At 41.6% G+C, this 22,094-nt stretch overlaps 1 protein-coding gene across 6 annotated transcripts in view; it reads left to right on the forward strand.

Moving 5' to 3' along the window:
• smad2 (SMAD family member 2) overlaps positions 1–22,094 on the forward strand; it is a 45,019-nt gene that overhangs the window by 21,367 nt on the left and 1,558 nt on the right. For 3 of the 6 annotated variants that reach the window (XM_077623459.1, XM_077623455.1, XM_077623454.1), the window contains 7 exons: positions 70–263; positions 433–567; positions 3,844–3,906; positions 3,961–4,041; positions 4,270–4,482; positions 4,564–4,701; positions 14,279–14,423. In XM_077623459.1, the coding sequence (XP_077479585.1) occupies positions 70–263; positions 433–567; positions 3,844–3,906; positions 3,961–4,041; positions 4,270–4,482; positions 4,564–4,701; positions 14,279–14,423 (969 nt within the window). Of the gene's footprint in view, positions 1–69; positions 264–432; positions 568–3,843; positions 3,919–3,960; positions 4,042–4,269; positions 4,483–4,563; positions 4,702–14,278; positions 14,424–22,094 lie in introns of all 6 variants that reach the window. The other 3 variants (XM_077623460.1, XM_077623456.1, XM_077623457.1) reach the window with 2 other exon arrangements.

The following is a 22,094-nucleotide window of genomic DNA, read 5'->3' on the forward strand; positions in this document are numbered from 1 at the left end:
TTTAGCTTTTTCCTCAATACTTGAATAAATAATTTCAGCTCTATGTCAAATTCCTTCACATTCTCTCAGATCACTGGACGGGCGTCTCCAGGTGTCTCATCGTAAGGGCCTGCCACATGTTATATACTGTCGTCTGTGGAGATGGCCCGACCTTCACAGCCACCATGAGCTCAGAGCTAATGACAATTGCCAGTACGCCTTCAACCTCAAAAAAGATGAAGTGTGTGTCAACCCTTACCATTACCAGAGGGTGGAGACACCAGGTAATTTCATTTGGAGCTGATTTCAAACCTAGTTCTCATCTTTAGGATACTATCAAAATAATGCTATGAATTTGTGTGATAAGGTGAGATGATATTTATTTATTTTTGCATAAGCCCTCTGTGTGAATGGAAAGAAGTGTCATTGACATTTTGCTTGTCATTTCCACAGTTCTGCCCCCAGTTTTGGTGCCCCGTCATACAGAGATCCTGACAGAGCTTCCACCTTTAGATGACTTCACAAACTCAATCCCTGAAAACACAAATTTTCCAGCTGGCATAGATCCTCCTAATAACTACATACCAGGTTTGTAAACCAGGCCATCTTTACTTGAAATATGTTGCATGTTCAATATATTCATTTGATGTACTTCAGTTCAAAAACATCAGGCAGGAGGGAGCAAGTAGAGTTTTTAAACTCTTAATAAGGGGAATTGCAATCGTTAATAAGGAGAGCATTTATTCCAGGTGGACAGGTATGTCAGATAGAATCTTGAAACATGGACAGTGGTTGTTGTGAGACAGCCAATTAAATAAATAGAATTGAATGCTTTTATTGTCATTATATGAGATAGAATGAGAGCGATGAAATGAGAACCCAGTAGAGCAGGGGTCACCAAACTACGGCCCGCGGGCCGGATACGGCCCGCCGGCACATTTGGACCGGCCCTCTGAACAATACCAGAGACGCTATCGGATTTTTTATTTTTTTTTTTTTTTTTTTTTTTTTTAGAATTTTTTATTTATTTTTATTTTTTATTTTTTGGGGATGCGGCCCGCTGGCACATTTGGACCGGCCCTCTGAACAATACCAGAGACGCTATCGGAATTTTTTTCCTATTTGGCCTTGAAGACTGGGACATTTTAATCTTGTGTTTGGTTCATTGCACCCCTGCTGAGCCCACAAATCATCCCAGTGAAGCGGGGCTTCGCATTGCTTCTTTGGTGACACGCGCGGGGAGAGTGTTTCCCTTTGATGCATGCGGGCACGTCCACCGTTGCATGCACGAGCAGTGTTACCGAGACATCTGGACGATTGCAGGTGAGGGCGGAGCCCTGGGACCATCGCGGACTATTCAAGCATATTAAAACTGCAACCTGTTTGAGAACGGAATAATGGCGAAAAAGTTAGGTGAGAGAAAAATTTATTCAGAATGCAGGATATTTAACCTGGAGTGGACAAACGATTATGTTTTTGTTCAATGCAAAGAAAAGGCTGTTTGTCTCATTTGTCAAGAGACGGTGGCGGTATTCAAAGAACACAATCTTTGCCGACACTATGAATCCCGTCACAAAGACAAGTACGATAGATTGCAAGGCCAAATACGAGCAGACAAACTCTCAAAGCAAAAAAGTGGACTACTATCTCAGCAGAACCAGGCATCCGTTCGGGCCAGCTTTTGGGTTGCTAAATTGATAGCAAGCAGCGGTAAGCCTTTCACTGACGGAGAGTTTGTTAAGAAATGTATGGATACTGTCGCGGAGGAGGTGTGTCCCGAGAAGAAAGATGCATTTAATGCCGTAAGTCTGTCGGTGAGTACAATGACCAGACGCGCTGAAGAGTAATGTATATGCCCAGCTGCAGCAGAAGACGAAATAATTTGACTTTTTTTCATTAGCACTGGATGAAAGCACGGACGTGCAAGACACAGCGCAACTGCTCATTTTTATTCGTGGAGTTAGCGCAAACTTTGAGATTTGCGAGGATCTGGCAGCCCTCCAAAGTCTCAAAGGGACTACAACGGGAGAGGATATTTTTGACAAAGTGTGCCAAACCATGGAGAAGTTGGACCTGGACTGGTCAAAGCTAGCTAGCATCACGACTGACGGGGCTCCTAGCATGGTGGCCGAAACTCGCGGTCTGATAATGGGACGCATGAACCGGGAGTTGGAAAAAAGGGGTCTCACCGCCCCGCTACGAGTCCACTGCCAAATTCACCACCAAGCACTGTGCTGCAAAATGTTGACGTGGGATTCTGTAATGACGGTTGTGGTGTCGTGCATAAACTTCAGAGCAAAGGGAGAAGATTGTGCATGGCACAACAGAAAGTTAATGTTCCATGGCTTTTTCTGTTACAAACTGACACCGGCCCCCCATCAGAGAAGGGAAAAGTTATGTGGCCCTCACAAGAAAAAGTTTGGGGACCCCTGCAGTAGAGGGTAGCGATGTTCTAAAATGAGAATCAATGCATCCGCAACAATATTTTCAAAATAAAATACTTTACTTTTTGGGGGATTTCCTAACTTGGATCTTTTTCGTGTCTCTAGTCACTCATTTGCATATTAAAAAATTCCTAACCTGAAAATGTCGTACCTAGAGCCATTCGTAAGTAGAAGTATGCCTGTACTAACTTTTACCATGTAGGTTTTTCAATGCAAAAAAATCCCATTTGTTTTTTGCTCTCAAAACACACTTCTCTTAGTTTAATACAAATTTGTCTTACCGTTTGTCTAACTAGTCTCTTTGTTTTTATTTAAATAACTATAAATGAGAAAGATTATTATAATTTATTCTTATAAAAAAATGCAGAAAGATCTTCTTTCTTGTAGGTCATCTTTTATTTTATATACAACATTAACTCCCTAAACACACCTGAAACTTTACACATCAATGGTTGTTTTTCTTTTGCATGTATACACGGTACATTAACTGCTTCACAATTATTTATATTACATAATACCTCGACATATGAGTGCCTTGACTTACGAGGAATTTGAGATATGAGTAAAATTCCGAGCAAATATTTACCTTGAGATGCGAGACAAATTTTGAGATGTGACCATTTGAGACAGCCAGTTGGCCAGGCCGCGACAGGCTGCTTTATGATTTCACCGCACTGTCTCTCGCCGCATCTCCCTCGTGTAAAGATCTCTACGAGCACTGGGCGGAGTGTTGCATTTTTTTCCGTTATTTTATTTTTTTGCATTGCAGAATTAAGGGAAACACAATTGATCCAAAGCAAGCCGGTGCAATGAAGGATAGTGCGAAGAAAAGGCGTATGATGACAATCGATATTAAGCACGAAATAATCGAAAAACATTAGTATACGCGTGACTGAGCTGGATCGTCAATACGTATGGAGAAGCAGGAATTTCGCCCCGAAACCCGCGGTGGAATACATGAACCTCTTTGCCTTGGTTATTGCACAAGTAGGTTTAAATTTAGTGTAGTGTTTTTTTAAGTGTGTGTGTATATAGGAATCTAAGTTCATTCAAGTTAAATTTAAAGTTTATGTTACATTGCGAGCACATCTATCAAGTCTCTCTCTCTCCCTCTCCCCCATCCACGAACTCCCTCCCCGTTTTATAAAATAATGCCTCATTTATTTAACATCATAACCACTAGTTATTTGTTACTCTGTTAGTAGATGGTGAATTACAACCATTAAAAATATTTTTTTCCTTTGTAATATATCCTGGTTTTTTTCCAGAGGGTGGCAACAAATTAATTCGTATTTAGTTAATTTCTATGGGAAACGTTGATTTGAGATATGAGTAAATCGACATACAAGCTCAGTCCCGGAACGCATTAAGCTCGTATGTCAAGGTTTCACTGTATTTTTTTTGCGTAATACTTTTTCAGAGACTCCCCCGCCTGGCTACATAAGTGAAGATGGTGAGGCTAGTGACCAACCGATGAATCAAAGTATGGAATCAGGTAAACAAGTATGTTAGATGTGGTAAATTAACTATAATTAAGTATTTGCGTTGATGTGTGTTGTGCTAGGCTCACCAGCGGAACTTTCACCAAACACCTTGTCACCTGTCAGCCACGGTCTGGGTACGTTTGCTATTTTGTTTATCGATTTGGTTGATTTAAGTTGTAAATTTGAGGTGAAAGCTATGCGTTGCCTCTTTGCAATGTTTAGGTTGAATCAGAAAAATACACAATATTTTGGAAACCTGTTGTATTTCAGATGCTTGCCATATTCAATTTTGCAGCTTGAAAACCAAAAAAGAGTTTTAAAGGAAATGCAGTAAAGTTTGTTTATTAAACATTTTTCAACAGACCTTCAGCCAGTGACTTACAGTGAACCAGCTTTCTGGTGTTCAATAGCCTACTATGAGCTTAATCAGCGTGTCGGAGAAACATTCCACGCTTCGCAGCCTTCTCTTACTGTGGACGGCTTCACAGATCCCTCCAACTCGGAACGTTTCTGCCTTGGACTCCTTAGCAACGTCAACAGAAATGCAACTGTTGAAATGACAAGGAGGCACATAGGTATTTAATAGTAAGCATACCCCGAAGTTCCAAAGACGCCGATGGTTAATCTCCTTCCTTGGCTTTCAATGAAACATGCAGGTCGTGGGGTCAGGTTGTATTACATTGGAGGAGAGGTGTTTGCGGAGTGCCTCAGCGACAGTGCCATTTTTGTCCAGAGTCCCAACTGCAACCAGCGATATGGCTGGCACCCTGCCACGGTCTGCAAGATACCCCCAGGTTCTGACTCTTAGTATTGGGTTTTTTTACACCACTGAGTATAAACTCTGATCTCTATTGATATCACTGTGAACAAAATACTTGGCTCTACCACAATAATGATCAACACTAAAATAAAGTTCCCTAGTAGGACTGATGTTTATTTAAAAAAAAGAGGGTTCATTTCTTTAAAAAAATAAAAATAAAATACATTGAATTATTTTAATCTTGTAATCAAAAATGCCTTAGTCCAATTATAACAACACTGGTCTTAAATAATTTACCATATTGGCCTGAATATAAAAAGACCCCGATTATAAGACGACACCCTCTTTTTCAAGATTCAACTTTGATAAAAATACTTTTTGCATACGACATTTAATTTTTTAGACACAAAATAATGACAGTCCAGTCATACCTCTACTTACGAAATTAATTGGTGCCAGAACTTTTTTCGTAACTTGAAAACTTTGTAAGTAGAGCAGTACTTTACATGTAAATTCTCTAATTCGTTCCACGGTCCTCATACAACTACCAACTAAACTCTTTAAAATTGGTCAACATGTCCCAATTTTGGAAGAAAGATGCGAGAAAAACAAAAATGAGAGAAAATTATCATAAAATTATTTATTAATGTCACAAAATGAATAACAAGTATATATACAAAATCTACTCGTGTTGAAACCCATGGGAACAAGAGAAAGCTACCGGGATGCAACATAAAGATAGCACACAAACATGAATATGCATTTAATAAACACAGCATTAAGAATTCAAACAACAACAAACATTAACGTTTTATGATTTCTTTGAAATGCATTTTTGCACCCATTTTATAAGTCACTACTGATTCTTACCTGCTTCTGCAGTGCTGGTTGACGAACATTTTGAAAAAAAACTATACAAAGACGATTGCCTTTGATGACTTTAAATAATGTTTCTAAAATGCACAAGATAAACATCGTCAAAGTGGGCACGACTCGTGAACACTTTCAGGATGTTTTTTTTTCATGAAATCGGAAAGTTCGTTTCTCCCCCATTTTTTTCTGATTTGTACTGTTGCGATGGTCGCTGCTTCCTCACCGGCTACCTTCTCGTTGAATTCCTCGTGTATTGCTGAGCGTTGCATTTACTCATGCTCTGTTGAGAGTTCGTTCAGGAGAGTTTTTCACGAAGCCGGAAAGTTCGTTTCTCCCCCGTTTTGTTCTGATTTGTGCTGTTGCAATGGTGGCTGCTTCTTCCTCGGCTGCCTTCTCGTTAAAATCCTCGTGTATTGCCGAGCGTTGCATTTACTCAAGCTCCGTTTTGGTGCACATCGACCAACTAGTAACTTGTCAACGTCCTTATTACTGACCAAAGGGCCCATCGCCTGCCCCCGCAACACAATTTTGCCCACCGAAGGCTGCGGTTTAGGTCAAGGCACAGCTTCCCCAAGCATAAATAAGTTTAAGCAGACAATGGGTTAAAGAAAATGGAGGGTTGTTGTGAGACAGCCAATGAGAGCCCAGTATATGGTGGAGTGAGCTTCTAAAGCGAGAATCAACGCATCCGCGACAATATTTTCAAAATAAAATAACGGATAAGGAATGCATGTACTTTTGGGGTTTTTTCGTAACTTGGATATTTTTCTTATCTCAAGGCACTCATTTGCCTATAAAAAGCTTTCGTAACCTGGACATTTTGCACCTAGAGGCATTCGTAAGTACAGGTATGACTGTACATCTAAAACAAATGATTATAACAATCTATCTGAGAGTAAAAGCATGTTATTTTTCCTCATTCAAATATTTTAAAAACTCTGTCACATCATATCTGAATATATGTAAGCTGAAGTGGAATCCCATTTGTAAATGAATGGCTCCTGCTTTGTGAGATGTAACTAAACTAATCTACTGTGATAAAACAACAAAATTGCAATAACTGTATCAACTGGAGTTCTGCAGCTAGGATGACCTAATCTAGACCTAATTTTTTGGACTTCTTTTTGTACCGGACTACTTATTTATGTGACCACTTATTCATGTTGACTTTTTATCTAATTTGACTATTTATTTATGATGACTACTTATTTCTTTACTTATTTATTATTGATTTTTTATGTGTGCACTTCACAAAAATGGTGGACCTTCATCTTATCCCCTCAGGTCTCGCCACAGTGGAACTGTAGAAGTGCCCTTTAGGTTTAGCACACAAGTTTTATGCCAGATGCCCTTCCTGACACAACCCACACATGCAGAACTTGAACCTGGGCCACCACTCAGGCAGTGGGGCGCTCAGATCACTGCGCCTTAAAATGGTTGAGTTTACAATTTCCCCTACTTACGAACATACGACTTACGAACAACGGTCCATACGAACATGTCTGCAAATTGCGTTTATGTCGAAAAATATTCGTAAGTTCGATTTTGTATTGCGCGCCTTTTTCCGAGTAGTGCTTCTTTCCGCCGCTAATACCGACGCCTGGCGCTGTGAGCGCTCAGCTCACCCAGCATCCACCTTCCTCTGCCCAGTTCGTTGCAGTGCGTAAGTTGCGTAAATTGCGTAAGTTGCGTAAGTGCCTGACGTATCTCCAGTGCGCAAAGAACCTTTTTCATTTTTATCATGAAATATCTCGTGCAGCCATTATTCAATATGGTTGGTGAAAAGCGAAAGGCTTCTAGTGAGGGAGGTGCAAGGAAGAGGCAAGCCATTTCATTTGAAACAAGTGGCAATAATAACGAAGCTTGATGCGCGTGAGAGTGGTGAGCGTTGCACATATACAACTTGAATCGCTCGACCGTCAGTACCATTTATAAACAGAAAGATCGAGCAGCAGGACCCAAATATTGAACGTCGCACAATGTTTGCAAATCAATTGAATGATGCCATACAGTGCTACCGCATCATTTATGATGAAAAAAAGAAAACTGCAATCGTCGTTAGATCGCTTCTTTCGGGCCAGTTTCTAATGCATAAATCTCTCTCTCTCTGTCTCTCTATACAGTACTGTACATATTCTCTCCATTTTATTAAATGTTTTTTAGTACAAACCAATGTGTGTTACTTATACAAGCCTTAAACATACAAATGCACTTATATAAACCTTCAAAATACTTGTATAGGCCTTAAACATAAATTATAATACAAAATATAGCACTGAATCAATTTACAAACAAATTCAACTTATGAACAATCGCTCGGAACCTAACTCGTTCGTAAGTAGGGGAGCGTCTGTATTTAACATTTTTCAAAGTGTGACTGATCATCATCAGATTCGCCAAACAATTGATTCCATTCTTCTTGAGCAATGATAGTGCTCCTGGGCGGACTCGTTTCCGTGGAGCAACTTTTTTTTAAATACTTTTACCACTATAATCCTATAACCTCCTGACTACCAGTCGTTCAAATTTGTCCTTTGTCGAGGACATTTGTAAACCTAAATATCGCCCACCCACTGGATCCAATCACATTAACTCCTTTGTGCTCTATAGAGGACATTCAGAGCCTTCCGATAATACCAAATTCTTTTGCTATGGGGAATTTCAAAATACAGTGGGGCAAATAAGTATTTAGTCAACCATCAATTGTGCAAGTTATCCTACTTGAAAAGATTAGGGAGGCCTGTAATTGTAAACATGGAAAACCTCAACCATGGGAGACAGATTGTGGAAAAAAAACAGAAAATCACTGTTTGATTTTTGAAGAATTTATTTGCAAATCATGGTGGAAAATAAGTATTTGGTCAATACCAAAAGTTCATCTCAATACTTTTTTATGTACCCTTTGTTGGCAATAACGGAGGCCAAATGTTTTCTGTAACTCTTCACAAGCTTTTCGCACACTGTTGCTGGTATTTTGGCCCATTCCTCCATGCAGATCAACTCTAGAGCAGTGTTGTTTTGGGGCTGTCAAAGGGCGACGCGGACTTTCAACTCCCACAGATTTTCTGTGGTTGAGATCTGGAGACTGGTTAGGGCACTCCAGGACCTTGAAATAATAATAATAATAATAATCGGATATAGGCCCTGTCGTCATTATCAACAACAACAAAAGCCTACTTGTCATCACACCCAGAAACTGCGTGTGACGAAATTGGTGGTGCTTCTCCATAAGCTGCGTTTACTCGGCAAAAGACCTAAATAAGTTACGGAATCTTGTAATTTGGCATTCTGCTGTTATGGATACAGGTCGCTCAGTGGGGGAAATGCTTCTTACGAAGCCACTCCTTTGTTGCCCTGGCTGTGTTTGGGATCATTGTCATGCTGAAAGACCCAGCCACGTCTCATCTTCAATGTCCTTGCTGATGGAAGGAGATTTTTACTCAAAATCTCTCGATACATGGCCCCATTCATTCTTTCCTTTACACAGATCAGTCGTCCTGGTCCCTTTGCAGAAAAAACAGCCCCAAAGCATGATGTTTCCACCCCCATGCTTCACAGTGGGTATGGTGTTCTTCGGATGCAATTCGGTATTCAAACACGAGAACCTGCGTTTATACCAAAAAGTTCTATTTTGGTTTCATCTGACCATAACACATTCTCCCAGTCCTCTTCTGGATCATCCAAATGCTCTCTAGCGAACCGCAGACGAGCCTGGATGTAAACTGGCTTCAGCAGGGGGGCACGTCTGGATTTGACTCCCTGGCGGCGCATTATGTTACTGATAGTAGCCTTTGTTACTCTGGTCCCAGCTCTCTGTAGGTCATTCACTAGTTCCCCCCCCCGTGACAGGACGTTTGGTTGGGCGGACGTTTGGTTGGGCGGACGTTTGGTTGGGCGGACGTTTGGTCGGGCGGACGTTTGGTCGGGCGGACATTTGGTCGCCAGGTTCGCTTGCTCTGACGGCGACGAATAACATGTACACACGCCAATAATAAGCAACCTATTGATAATTTTGATAATAGATATTTAGATATTAATCCTCTGACATTTACAGTCTCTCTCTCATGATTATAATTTTGAGAGCGAGCAAAGCGAATCCGGGAGCGAGCGAGCAAATCCGGCGACAAATAACATGTACACACGCCAATAATACGCAACTTATTGATAATTTTGATATTAGATATTTAGATATTAATGCAATTACAAACTCACGATTATAATTGTGAGAGCGAGAGATTACCTGGTTGATCGCTTTCAACAGTAAACTCTGTCTGTCTCTCTCTCTCTCTCATGATTATAATTTTGAGAGCGGGCGAACCCGGCGACGAAACGTCCATACGACGAAATGTCCGGCGGCAAATCTGTCGACCAAAGGTCCGTTCGACCAAACGTCCGTTTGACCAAACGTCCGTTCGACCAAACGCCCGTTCGACGAACTGTCCGTCGACCAAACGTCCGTCGACAAAACGTCCGGGTACCGGTCCCCTCCGTGTGGCTCTGGGATTTTTGCTCACTGTTCCCATTATCATTTTGAAGCCACGGGGTGAGATCTTGCATGGAGCCCCCGATCGAGGGAGATTATCAGTGGTCTTGTATGTCTTCTATTTTCTATTAATTGCTCCCACAGTTGATTTCTTTACACCAAGCGTTTTACCTATTGCAGATTCAGTCTTCCCAGCCTGGTGCAGGTCTACAATTTTGTCTCTGATGTCCTTCAACAGCTCTTTGGTCTTGGCCATAGTGGAGTTTGGAGTGTGAGAGACTGAGGTTATGGACAGCTGTCTTTAATACCGGTAAAGAGTTAAAACATATGCTATTAATACACATAACAAGTGGAGACCTCGTTAGAAGAAGTTAGACCTCTTTGATGGTCAGAAATCTTGCTTATTTGTAGGTGACCAAATACTTATTTTCGACTCTAATTTGGAAATAAATTCTTTAAAAATAAAACGATGTGATTTTCTGTTTTTTCCCCATATTCTGTCTCTCATGGTTGAGGTTTACCCATGTTAACAATTACAGGCCTCTAATCTTTTCAAGTAGGAGAACTTTCACAGCTGGTGGTTGACTAAATACTTATTTGCCCCACTATAAATGTGATTGGAAAATATTTTTACTCCTGGTAGTCAGGAGGATATGCTTGCCGAAGACTATTTGGAGAGGGCTGGCTTTTGTAAAAGAAGGTAGATTAGCGCCTCTGGCGGACAAAGACCGGTTTTAGGTCTCCTTTTTATATAGAATGGCTGCGGAGGGGACTTCTTCACTGGCAGAGGGCAGTGTTTCACCAGGATTTGTGAATTACGTGCACCAGAACTTTGGTTCAGTTGTTTGGTACAAAATTTTGCGCGTTATACTCGAATAAACACCGTATATGCGAGTAAATTCGGTAATGGATTTTTTGGATAAACTGGGGCCCAAATTCAAAAAACAAGCACCGTAACATCCTAGAGCCTTACATTTGTAATTGTTTGTTCAAAACTGCATTCAAATCGGATGTACGGTGTTGTCTCCATTTTGTCCGATGTTAACGGACAAACCCACTAACGTGCACACACACACTCCGAAATATTAATATGTATAGATGAACACTGCAGATTAGCATTACTGTAACATCCAGTAGTTTAACCTATTATATTTGTACAGCAGTGACAGTCCGTGCATTTTCTCGTAGCGCCTTCAACGAATCAATTCAACCCTCAAAAACTAGTTTATGGCTATAAAACCTCTACAGCTGCGACACATAAAAAATAATCAATAAATCAATGCCCAAAAATGGGGTAAAATCTACTTCCTAGCAGCATTTAATGATTAAATACAAATACTGGAGCTTTTCAGACATTACAACCGGGCCAGGGGGGTGATTTTCCCGGGAAAAGACAGCGATGAACGTCAATGGCGTACCGGCAAACATTGCCCGAAAATGGGGTCAAATCCAGCCAAAAACGGCATTTATTGATTAAATACAAATACTGCAGCTTTTTAGACATCAGAACCGGGCCCAGAGTATCATTTCCCCGGGAAAAAGACAGCGAGGAACGTTGATACGTCCATATACGTCCATACGCGAAACGGCAAAATTTGCACTATAAAGGGGTAAAATCCACTTCCTCGCAGCATTTATTGATTAAATACAAATACTGGAGCTTTTCAGACATTACAACCATTACAAAACAGGGGGAAAAGCAATGAAAGGAAGCTAACAGACAATTTGGAATTATTTAATAAGTACCGTATTTTCACGACTATAAGGCGCACATAAAAGTCTAAACTTTTCTCCAAATTAGACAGAGCGCCTTATAATCCAGTGGTCTTTATATATGGACCAATACTAAAATTGTTATCACGATAAAATAAAATACATCAGTCGATAGGACAACTACGGCAAGCAGCCCCCGACTCTACTATTTTCCCGTAGATAAAGTACTGCGCAGTGACTGCTGGGATATAGAGTTCTTCAATACACCCAGTATGACGGCAAGCACACTAATTTGGTGCTCTCCGTCATTTCGGCTGTATTTACAAAAGAAATCCTGCCGCTAGATGTTGGCGTCAACAGAGCATTCAAAGCTAGACTGTGAACTATATATATACAACTACGCCAAGCAGCCCCAGACTTTACTATTTCCCGTAGATAAAGTACTGCGCAGTGACTGCTGGGATAAAGAGTTCTTAATACACCCAGTTCTTCAATACACCCAGTGTGTCGGCGAGCACACTAATTTGGTGCTCGCCGTCATTTTGGCTGTATTTACAAAATAAATCCTGCCGCTAGATGTTGGCGTCAACGGAGCATTCAAAGGTAGACTGCGAACTATATATATATTAACTCGGAGCTTGTCGTCATTCCCGGCGGCTTGAGAACTACAACCGCTGGACCCGGCGTTTTGGAAGACTCATTTGGGCAATTGTTTAATTCGGACACAGAAAATGAGGACTTTGATGGATTTGTGGGTGATGATGACGTGAGTAAGTTGTAAAATGTCTAAATAAAGTACAACCGAACTCAGTTTTGCTTCTGTTGCCTTTTTAAAAACGTGTTTTTAGCGTGTGGGTGTAGCGTGCAAGAACTATATATCCCAGCAGTCACTGCGCACCGGAACCCGGAAATAGTCTGCTTCCGGTAGCCAGCGCTATTGCGTTTCGATGTTCATCCATATATAATATATATGCGTCTAAAAAAACGGTGCGTGCTTTGTGTTTAAAATACAGAAATAGCACTCGTTACTGACACTGCGGCTAAAAATACGATGCGCCGAATAGTCGTGAAAATACGGTATTCATGGACAAAATATAATATATGATTCAGATATTTCTTAGGCCAGCAGAGAAGGCCCTGACGGCCCGCTACTGTTGTACTTTGCCTTGAAATAGGAGACAAATTCGAAATAGTGGTACCTCGACACGAGTGACCCGACATACGAGCAATTTGAGATGAGTAAAATTTTGAGCAGATATTTACCTTGAGATACGAGACAAATTTTGAGCAGATATTTATCTTGAGATACGAGACAAGTTTTGATATACGAGCAGACGGCGGACGCGAGAGGCTGTTCATAAAAACATGGACACTTCTCTCTCCCCGCAACTCCCTTGTGTAATGTCACTGTGGTCGCAACTCCCTCGTGTAATGTCTCTGCGAGCACTGGGCGGAGCGTTGCATTTTTTTCAGTGTTTTTTTTTTCCGTTAGTCAGTGCGAATGGCGTATATTCTACTTCTCGTTGGCAAGTGTTCGTGCGTTATCCTATTGTGAGGACATTTGTGTGCATCATTTTGGGAATATTTTGAAGGGAATACAAAAGCAATCATCTAGGTTGCATGTGAAAGTCAGTGTGGAGGTGGGGCAAATAGAGCCAACCCGGGAGAAGAAAGGTATCAAAATGTCAAACAAAATTTGAATTAAGTTTAGTGTTAGGTTAGATTAAATTTATTTTTGAGTGTCTGCATCGTAATCCAAATTCATTTAAATTTGTTTGTTACCAGCGCGTGGCCGTGCAAAAATCCCCCCCCCTCTCCGTCTCTCTCCATCTCCCCCTTCGAAATCCGTATAATTTTAGTACTATTAAACACATTTTAGTAATATTAAACCACTAGTTAATTGTTACTTTGTTAATAGATGGCAAATTAGAACAAATAAAACATTTTTTCTAATCCGATATCCTGTTTATGGTGTTTTTTCAGAGGGTTGGAACGAATTAATCTGTTTTTAGTTCATTTCAATGGGAAACGTTCGTTTGAGTTACGAGAAAATCGACATACGAGCTCAGTCACGGAACGGATTTAGCTCGTATCTCGAGTTACCACTGTATGAGCATACGAGATGGTTCCCGATAAGGCATTTGCATTGCATTTTTTACTGGACCAAGTTGAAATTCTGCGAAAAAGCCAGTGGAATCTACATGGATTTGAAAGCAAAGCAAGCATCTGAAAAAGACACCAGCGGAACGATTCAAAGCGAGTTGTGGCTGGTTTGCCAACTCGAAAGCCTCGGTGGAATTTATTAACACCTTTTGCCTCGGTTATCGCACACGAAGGTTTCAATTTATTGTAACATAAGATTAAAACTTATTTTTAAGTGTGTGTATATTTAGTTATTTTCTATAAGAAATATTGATTTGAGAAACGAGTAAATTGACATAAGAGCTTGGTCCCGGAACGCATTAGTTTAGATTAAGCTTGTTCTCAAGGTATTACTGTAGTGACAACAGTCAGATAAAGTCTACTTTTTTTTCACTTCCAGGCTGTAATCTGAAGATTTTTAACAACCAAGAGTTTGCTGCTTTGCTGGCTCAGTCGGTCAATCAAGGCTTTGAGGCTGTTTACCAGCTGACGAGGATGTGCACCATCAGGATGAGTTTTGTCAAAGGGTGGGGCGCGGAGTACAGGTGTGTGTTTCTTTGCTTATCCACTAATGCCAGCCAGTTGCAATGTCTGTCAATTACAAATATTAAAATGTCACATTGCTAGAATCATCCATACAAAATAATGTGCAGTGCTTAAACTTTGACAATCTAATTTTATTTTGTCTTTTAAAAAATTGGAATCCAAATAAACCAAAGACTGATTCTAAAATTTGAAATATTGTATTTTAGGTCCAGTGCAATTCAAGTTTCTTTCTCTCCTATTTCTCGACTCAATAACAATGTGCCAGGGTCTCTGCCACCTTAAAACAGATAAGCAGTATGGCAGCTGTATTGTTTTCCTCAGGATGGCGGCGCGCACGGGTGCAGCGGCTCTTTGCTCCCCAGTTTGGTGTTTTGTTTTCTCAATCTTATCGTTATTTACGAACATCTGCGAGGCAAACTTTTTCTACAGTCGCCAGGATTTAATTACTCTCGGGAGGAGATGCGATATCATCACAACAAATTGACATCTCGAGAACACTGGGATCTCCGTGAATAGTCAGCCCACTCAGAGTACGACGGAGGCGGCGAAAGGAAAGAAAGCAAAAGCGCGGATGCCGGGCGGGCCTAGCTGCTAAGCTAAGGAAACAACTGCACAGAGCACCGCTTCCGAGTATCTTCTTGACCAACGCCAGATCCATCACCCACCAAATGGACGATTTGGAACTTCAGCTTGCTACCAACAGCTTTGTCAGGAACTGCAACATTATTCTCATCACGGAAACGTGGCTACACCCGCAAATCCCCGACGCCGCGGTATTGCTAGCTAGCAGCACGCTACACCGGCACAATCGATCAACAGAATCCGGGAAAAGCAAGTGGGGAGGGGGGGACTTTGCGAGTACATACACAACGACTGGTGCTGCAACAGAAGGATCATTAACACTCACTGTTCCCCTGGTACGCGGTCGATTGGTCGCCGGTCTTTTGGTCGCCGGTCTTTTGGTCGCCGGTCTTTTGGTGGCGGTCTTTGGTCGCGGTCTTTAGGTCGCCCGGAAGTTTGGTCGTCTTTTGGGTCGCCGGTCTTTGGGTCGTCTTTTGATCGCCTGATCGGCTACTGCCATCTACTGTCAATTTATTAAATAGCAGATGGTGTTTTTATTGAAGCAGTCCAATGAACCTTCATTCTCTCTGGAGAACTTGCAATGTTGAAATACTTTAGATTAGATGGTCATTTTTATCAAACATCAAAATATCAATAAGAGCACTCATTTAACACATCGGCTGCTGCCATTGACTGACATAGGTGTCCAATGAACCCAGTGGCGGGCGGTGCATTTTCTGGTAGCGCCTTCAACGTATCAATCCAACCCTCAAAAACTATTTTATGGCTATAAAACCTCTACTGCAGCTACAGCTGCGACACATAAAAAATAATCAATAAATTAATGCACAAAAATGGGGTAAAATCCACTTCCTAGCAGCATTTCATGATTAAATACAAATACTGGAGCTTTTCAGACATTAAAACCAGGCCAGAGGGTGATTTTCCCGGGAAAAGACAGCGATGAACGTCAATGGCGTACGGGCAAACATTGCCCGAAAATGAGGTAAAATCCAGCCAAAAACTGCATTTATTGATTAAATACAAATACTCGAGCTTTTTAGACATCAGAACCGGGCCCGGAATATCATTTCCCCGGTAAAAAGACAGCGATGAACGTCGATACGTCCATACGTGAAATGACAAAAAATGCTCTAAAATACTAAAATTAGGTAAAATCCACTTCCTAGCATCATTCATTGATTGAATACAAATACTGGAGCTTTTGAGACATTACAACCAGGCCAGGGGGGTGATTTTTCCTGGGAAAAGACAGCGATGGACGTCAATGGTGAAACGCCAAAAATTAAACGGGTAAAATCCACTTCCTAGCAGCATTTTGTGATTAAATACAAACACTGGAGCTTAAATACAAACACTGGAGCTTTTCAGATAGTGAACTTGGCCCACAATTGAAATATTATTTAGGAATATAGCCATATTTGTAATTTTAGTCACCAAAAATCCTTTTTACACAATATCCATCCTCCTTTCTTTCTTCTTTCTTTCCTATTGCCATCGAAGTTAATGATGAAAGTCGAGTCTGTCCTGTCATATTTCCAGCATAGTCCGTTTTGAAAATGGCATTAAATCAACACCACAATATACTATTTGCTTGTGGAGCTAAGTTAGCGCGCTGAAATTGCCCCACACACCATTTTCCTGGCTGTAACAGGCCTGCTAGCTTCGGAGTTGACCGCCCTTTCTTAATGATGTCCATTTTTTTCCTGAAAAAGTCCGTCTAGAAAATAGCTTTGTGAGCAAACAGAATCTATTGTTTTTGCTTCTGTCGGCCATAGTGGGTGGAGTTTGCGATCTCGGCTGCCTCGGTACCGCTTTGGCCCGCCTACTAGCCAATCATAGTTTGTGAAAGCAAAGACATGTCCCAGCCAGCAAAATGCTAACGCCTATGAAAAATTATTGTGGGGTTGCCAACTCGAAATCTGATTGGTTAAAAGCTACAGTCTAGTTTAATGCAGCAGAGCCCGCAAGAACTGATTGTGAAGGCTTTGAGGCAGATCTGATCTGGCAACAAATAATGGCTGAAATGTGATTGGTTAAATGCTTCAATATGAAAACACACATCTGGAAGCAGTGCAACCAGGGGGAAAAGCAATGAAAGGAAGCTAACAGACCATTTGGAATAATAAGTACGTATTGATGGACAAAATATAATATGATTCAGATATTTCTTAGGCCAGCAGAGAAGGCCTCGAAGGCCCTGACGGCCCGCCACTGAATGAACCTTCATTCTCTGGGAGAATGAATGGGAGAATCTCTCTTAAGGTAGAAAAATGGTTAAGAATGCCCAGAAAAGTGTTCCAAAAGCGGAGTAATAGTTTTTAAAACTGCATTTAATGATGAAGTACAAATACCGGAGCTTTTCAGACATTAATTGGGGGTGATTTTTCCGGAGGAAAGACCGCTATAAACCTCGGCGCGACCAAATGCGACGACCATTTGCGAAAGCGCCTACATTTCACTAAAACGGGGTAAAATACGCACTTATTGATGAAATACAAATACCGGAGCTTATCAGACATGACTACCGGGCTCTGGGGGTGATTTTCCCGGGGAAAGACAGGGATAAAAGTTGGCGCGACCAAATGCGACGACCATTTGCGAAAGCGCCTACATTTCACTAAAACGGGGTAAAATACGCACTTATTGATGAAATACAAATACCGGAGCTTATAGGACATGACTACCGGGCTCTGGGGGTGATTTTCCCGGGGGAAAGACAGCGATAAAAGTCGGCGGGACCAAATGCGACGATATGCGACCATTCGCAAAAGTGCCAAAATGCACTAAAATGCGGTAAAATCAGCACTTAGTGATGAAATACAAATACTGGAGCTAAAATGACAGTCGATGGCAGCAGCTGATGTGTTAAATGAGTGCTCTTATTTCTCCCAGTAAGAATGAAGGTTCATTGGACGCCTATGACAGTCAATGGCAGCAGCCGATGTGTTAAATGAGTGCTCTTATTGATATTTTGATGTTTGATAAAAATGACCATCTAATCTAAAGTATTTCAACATTGCAAGTTCTCCCAGAGAGAATGAAGGTTCATTGGACGCCTATGTCAGTCAACGGCAGCAGCCGATGTGTTAAATGAGTGCTCTTATTGATGTGTTAAATGAGTGCTCTTATTGATATTTTGATATTAGATATTTAGATCGTTTCAACAGTATTTAGATCGTTTCAACAGTATTTAGATCGTTTCAACAGTATTTAGAGTCTAAATACTGTTGAAACGATCTAAATACTGTCTAATTAAAAGTATACTAATACTTTTATTTGTTTGATAAAAATGACCATCTAATCTAAAGTATTTCAACATTGCAAGTTCTCCAGAGAGAATGAAGGTTCATTGGAATGCTTCAATAAAAACACCATCTGCTATTTAATAAATTGACAGTAGATGGCAGTAGCCGATCAGGCGACCAAAAGACGACCCAAAGACCGGCGACAAAAAAGACCGGCGACCCAAAAGACGACGACCAAACTTCCGGGCGACCTAAAGACCGGTGACCAAAAGACCGGCGACCAATCGACCGCACACGGTTCCCCTGATTTAGAGCTCCTGGCAGTACGGTGCAGGCCCTTCTATCTACCTAGAGAGCTAACGATTTCCATTGTAATGGCTGTTTACATCCCACCGGATGCTAATGTTAGCATGGCACTTAGCCTCCTGCTAGCGACTGTAAACAAACGGCAGCTTGACCACCCCGATGGAGTCTTTGTCGCCGGTGACTTCAACAAAGCATGTTTAAAGACTATTCTGCCTAAGTTTATCCAGTATGTGAAGTGTCACACCAGAGGAGATAAAACTAGACCATGGTAATTCTAACATCAAACATGCTTATAGAGCCACACCCCTCCATCACCTTGCTGGATCCGACCATCTCTGCCTGTCCCTCACCCCCTCATACACTCCACTCCGGAGGCTAACAAGGCCACAAATAAAGATAATAAGAACATGGCCTGAGGGCGCCCTTTCTCAGCTACAGGACTGTTTTTCCCACACCATTTGGAAATCTTTTGAACACCTAACCTCCAGGACTACACGGACACTGTACTTTACTACATCAAAAACTGCATGGGCACTGTCAATGTTAATAAACGTATACAGGTTTTTCCTAACCATAAACCCTGGATGACCAGTGAGAGACAGGCACTCATCAAATGCCGTAACACCGCCTTCAGGCCAGGGGACAAGGTACAATACAGTGCTTCCAGAGCAGACCTGAAGAGAGACATTAAAAAGGCCAAGGCAGCATATAAAAGGAAAATTGAGGAGCACTTCACAGAAAATAACCCAAAGAAGATGTGGCAGGGAATACGACACATTACCAATTACAATGACAATAATATGTCTGTTAACGGAGATGCCTAACTAGCAGAGGAACTGAACCGTTTCTTTGCCCGCTTTGAGACTGACAAATCAGATTCAGTCTCAACACCCACCACCCTACAGCAGTACACTGAAGCTTCAGAAACATGAAGTGAGACAGACTGTTAGACTTAGTCCCCACCTCTCTTCCTCCATTACACTGAGCACTGGCTCCCCTCAAGGCTGTGTACTGAGTCCTCTTCTTTACTCCCTGTACATATCTAACATAACATAATAATAATCGGACATAGGCTTTATCATCATCATTGACTCGACAAAAGCCTAATTGTCATCATACCCAGAAACTGCGTATGACGAAATTGTTGGTGCTTCTCCATAAGGTGCGTTTTCCCGGTAAAAGACCCAAATAAGTGAAAATAATTTCAGACTCGTAATTTAGCATTCTGCCGTGATGGATACATCGCATCACCCCCCGAGCGGATCACTTACCTCTCACTGTCTTTCACTTACCTTCAGTCAGCCAGTAGGAGGCAGATCACCGCCCAATGTCTTTTCATGTTACCTCACCCTGAAGTTATTACACAGAAGTGATTGTGTGTCGTGTTACCGAAAGTTTAGAGTCCTGATGGATGTGGGGAAAAACTTATCCTTAAGCCTATTTGTCCGTACTTCGTGAGACCTATGCCGTCTCCCAAAGGGCAGCAGCTGGAACAGATTGTGACCAGGGTGGTGTGGGTCCCCGATGATGTTCCTGGCTCTGCTGAGGTAATGAAGGCTGGCAATGGTTTCCAGTGAGGGAAGAGAGCAGCCGACGATCTTCGGGGCAGTGTTAATCACTCTCTGCATGGCCTTTTTGTCTGCTGCCGTGCTTCCAGCGTACCACACTGATACAGTATGCCAGGATGCTCTCCACAGTGGCTCTATAGAAGGTTACCAGAAGCTTAGTGTCCAAGTTGTTCCTCCTGAGTACCCTGAGGAAATGGATTCGTTTCTGGGCCGTCTTCACTACTGCCGTGGTGTTTGTAGACCAGGAGAGCTTATCCGTGACCTGGACCCCCAGGAATGTAAAGGACTGGACCCTGTCTATACATACTCCATTTATGAGGAGTGGGGCCACATCTGTGCTGTGTTTGCGAAAGTCCAGGATTATTTCTTTAGTTTTCGTGGTGTTCAGTGTGAGATTGTTCACTGAGCACCACGAAGACAGTTTGTTGACCTCATCTCTCTGCTCTCACTGGATGACATTGCCAGCCCTCGCTACCTCAGCAGAGCCGGGAACATTGTCAGGGACCCATACCACCCCGGTCACAACCTGTTCCAGCTGCTGCCCTCTGGCAGACGCTAGAGGTCTCACAAAGCACGGACAAATAGATTTAACGACAGTTTTTTCCCACAGCCATCAGGACTCTGAACTTGCGTTAGCACGACACACAATCCCTTCTGTGCAATACCTTTGGGGTGTGCAATAACAATGTGCAATATCTTAGATTTTGCAATATTTTAGAATTTACCTTGCCAGGATGTGACTCTTTATATTTTTACATTACTTATTTATGATTTTTTTACTGGGAAAACGCACTTTGTGGAGTAGCACGACCAATTTCGTTATACGCAGCTGTGTATGATGACAATAAAAGCTTTTGATTTGATTGGATTTGATTTGATTTGAAAGACCGCAAAGTACGTTCTTGTATCTTCAACCTTAGATGTATAAATCTGTGGTAGGGCTTTAGTACTCATTATTTGTATTCAAACAAAGATTAGGTCACACCCTGCACATTCTTCACTCTAATGCACTGTGCGCCTGTACAATCAATTATACAGTAATCCCTCGATTATTGCGGTTAATGTAGACCAGACATGGTTGCGATAAACGAAAAATCGTAAAGTAGGGACTTTTTTTTTCCACGACAACTCACTCGTAAACGGAACAAACAAATTTAAATTAACTTGGATTAATATATACAGACACTCAAACATACGTTTAATGTAACTTTACACAAAACTGAATTCTAATTTTGTTGTAATCTTTTGTTACCTTCATTTTCCGGGTTGGCGGTTTGCCACGCCTCCACCCTCACGTTCGCTATCGATGGACTGTTTGCTGTTGTATTGCCTTCAAAATATTCCCAAAATGATGCACACAAATGTCCTCACAATAGGATAACGCACGACCACTTGCCAACGAGAAATAGTCTTTAAAGAACGATCGCGGGAGCTTCTTTCCTTAGAAAGAATAACAGGAAATACAATAGTTGAGCTTACCCACATTGATTGTGGGTAATGAAGTTTTATTCTGAGAAAGGTTGCCATTGCCTATGGGTGTTGTGTGCACGAGTATACTTCATTACCCAGAAAGCCCTCTTTTTGCCCGCGCATGCGCGTTGTGCGTTTCCTGGTCTTAGGAGAAACTCGTCTGAATTAATCGTTCCGTGCTCGTAGATATTGTTATACACGAAAGATATGCAAAAAAAGACCTGGCTTGGTCGCATCACGAGATTTTGATCGCATGACGCGCGAATTATTCGATCGAAATTTCCGCCGTAAGACGAGAATTTTGTATGACGAGCGGTCGTATGACGAGGTACCACTGTATGTGTGTGTGTATATGTATGTATATATATATGTATTTATATATATATGTGTATATATTTGTATATATATGTATATATGTTTTTTTTACTTCAGTGCTGAGTCCTAGTAGCAAGCGGAGGACAGGGGAGTGGCTTCCGCTTGTGGGTTGGATTTTCAT

Source organism: Stigmatopora argus, chromosome 16 (genome assembly GCF_051989625.1).
Source record: "Stigmatopora argus isolate UIUO_Sarg chromosome 16, RoL_Sarg_1.0, whole genome shotgun sequence".
In the NCBI taxonomy this organism is placed as follows: domain Eukaryota; kingdom Metazoa; phylum Chordata; class Actinopteri; order Syngnathiformes; family Syngnathidae; genus Stigmatopora; species Stigmatopora argus.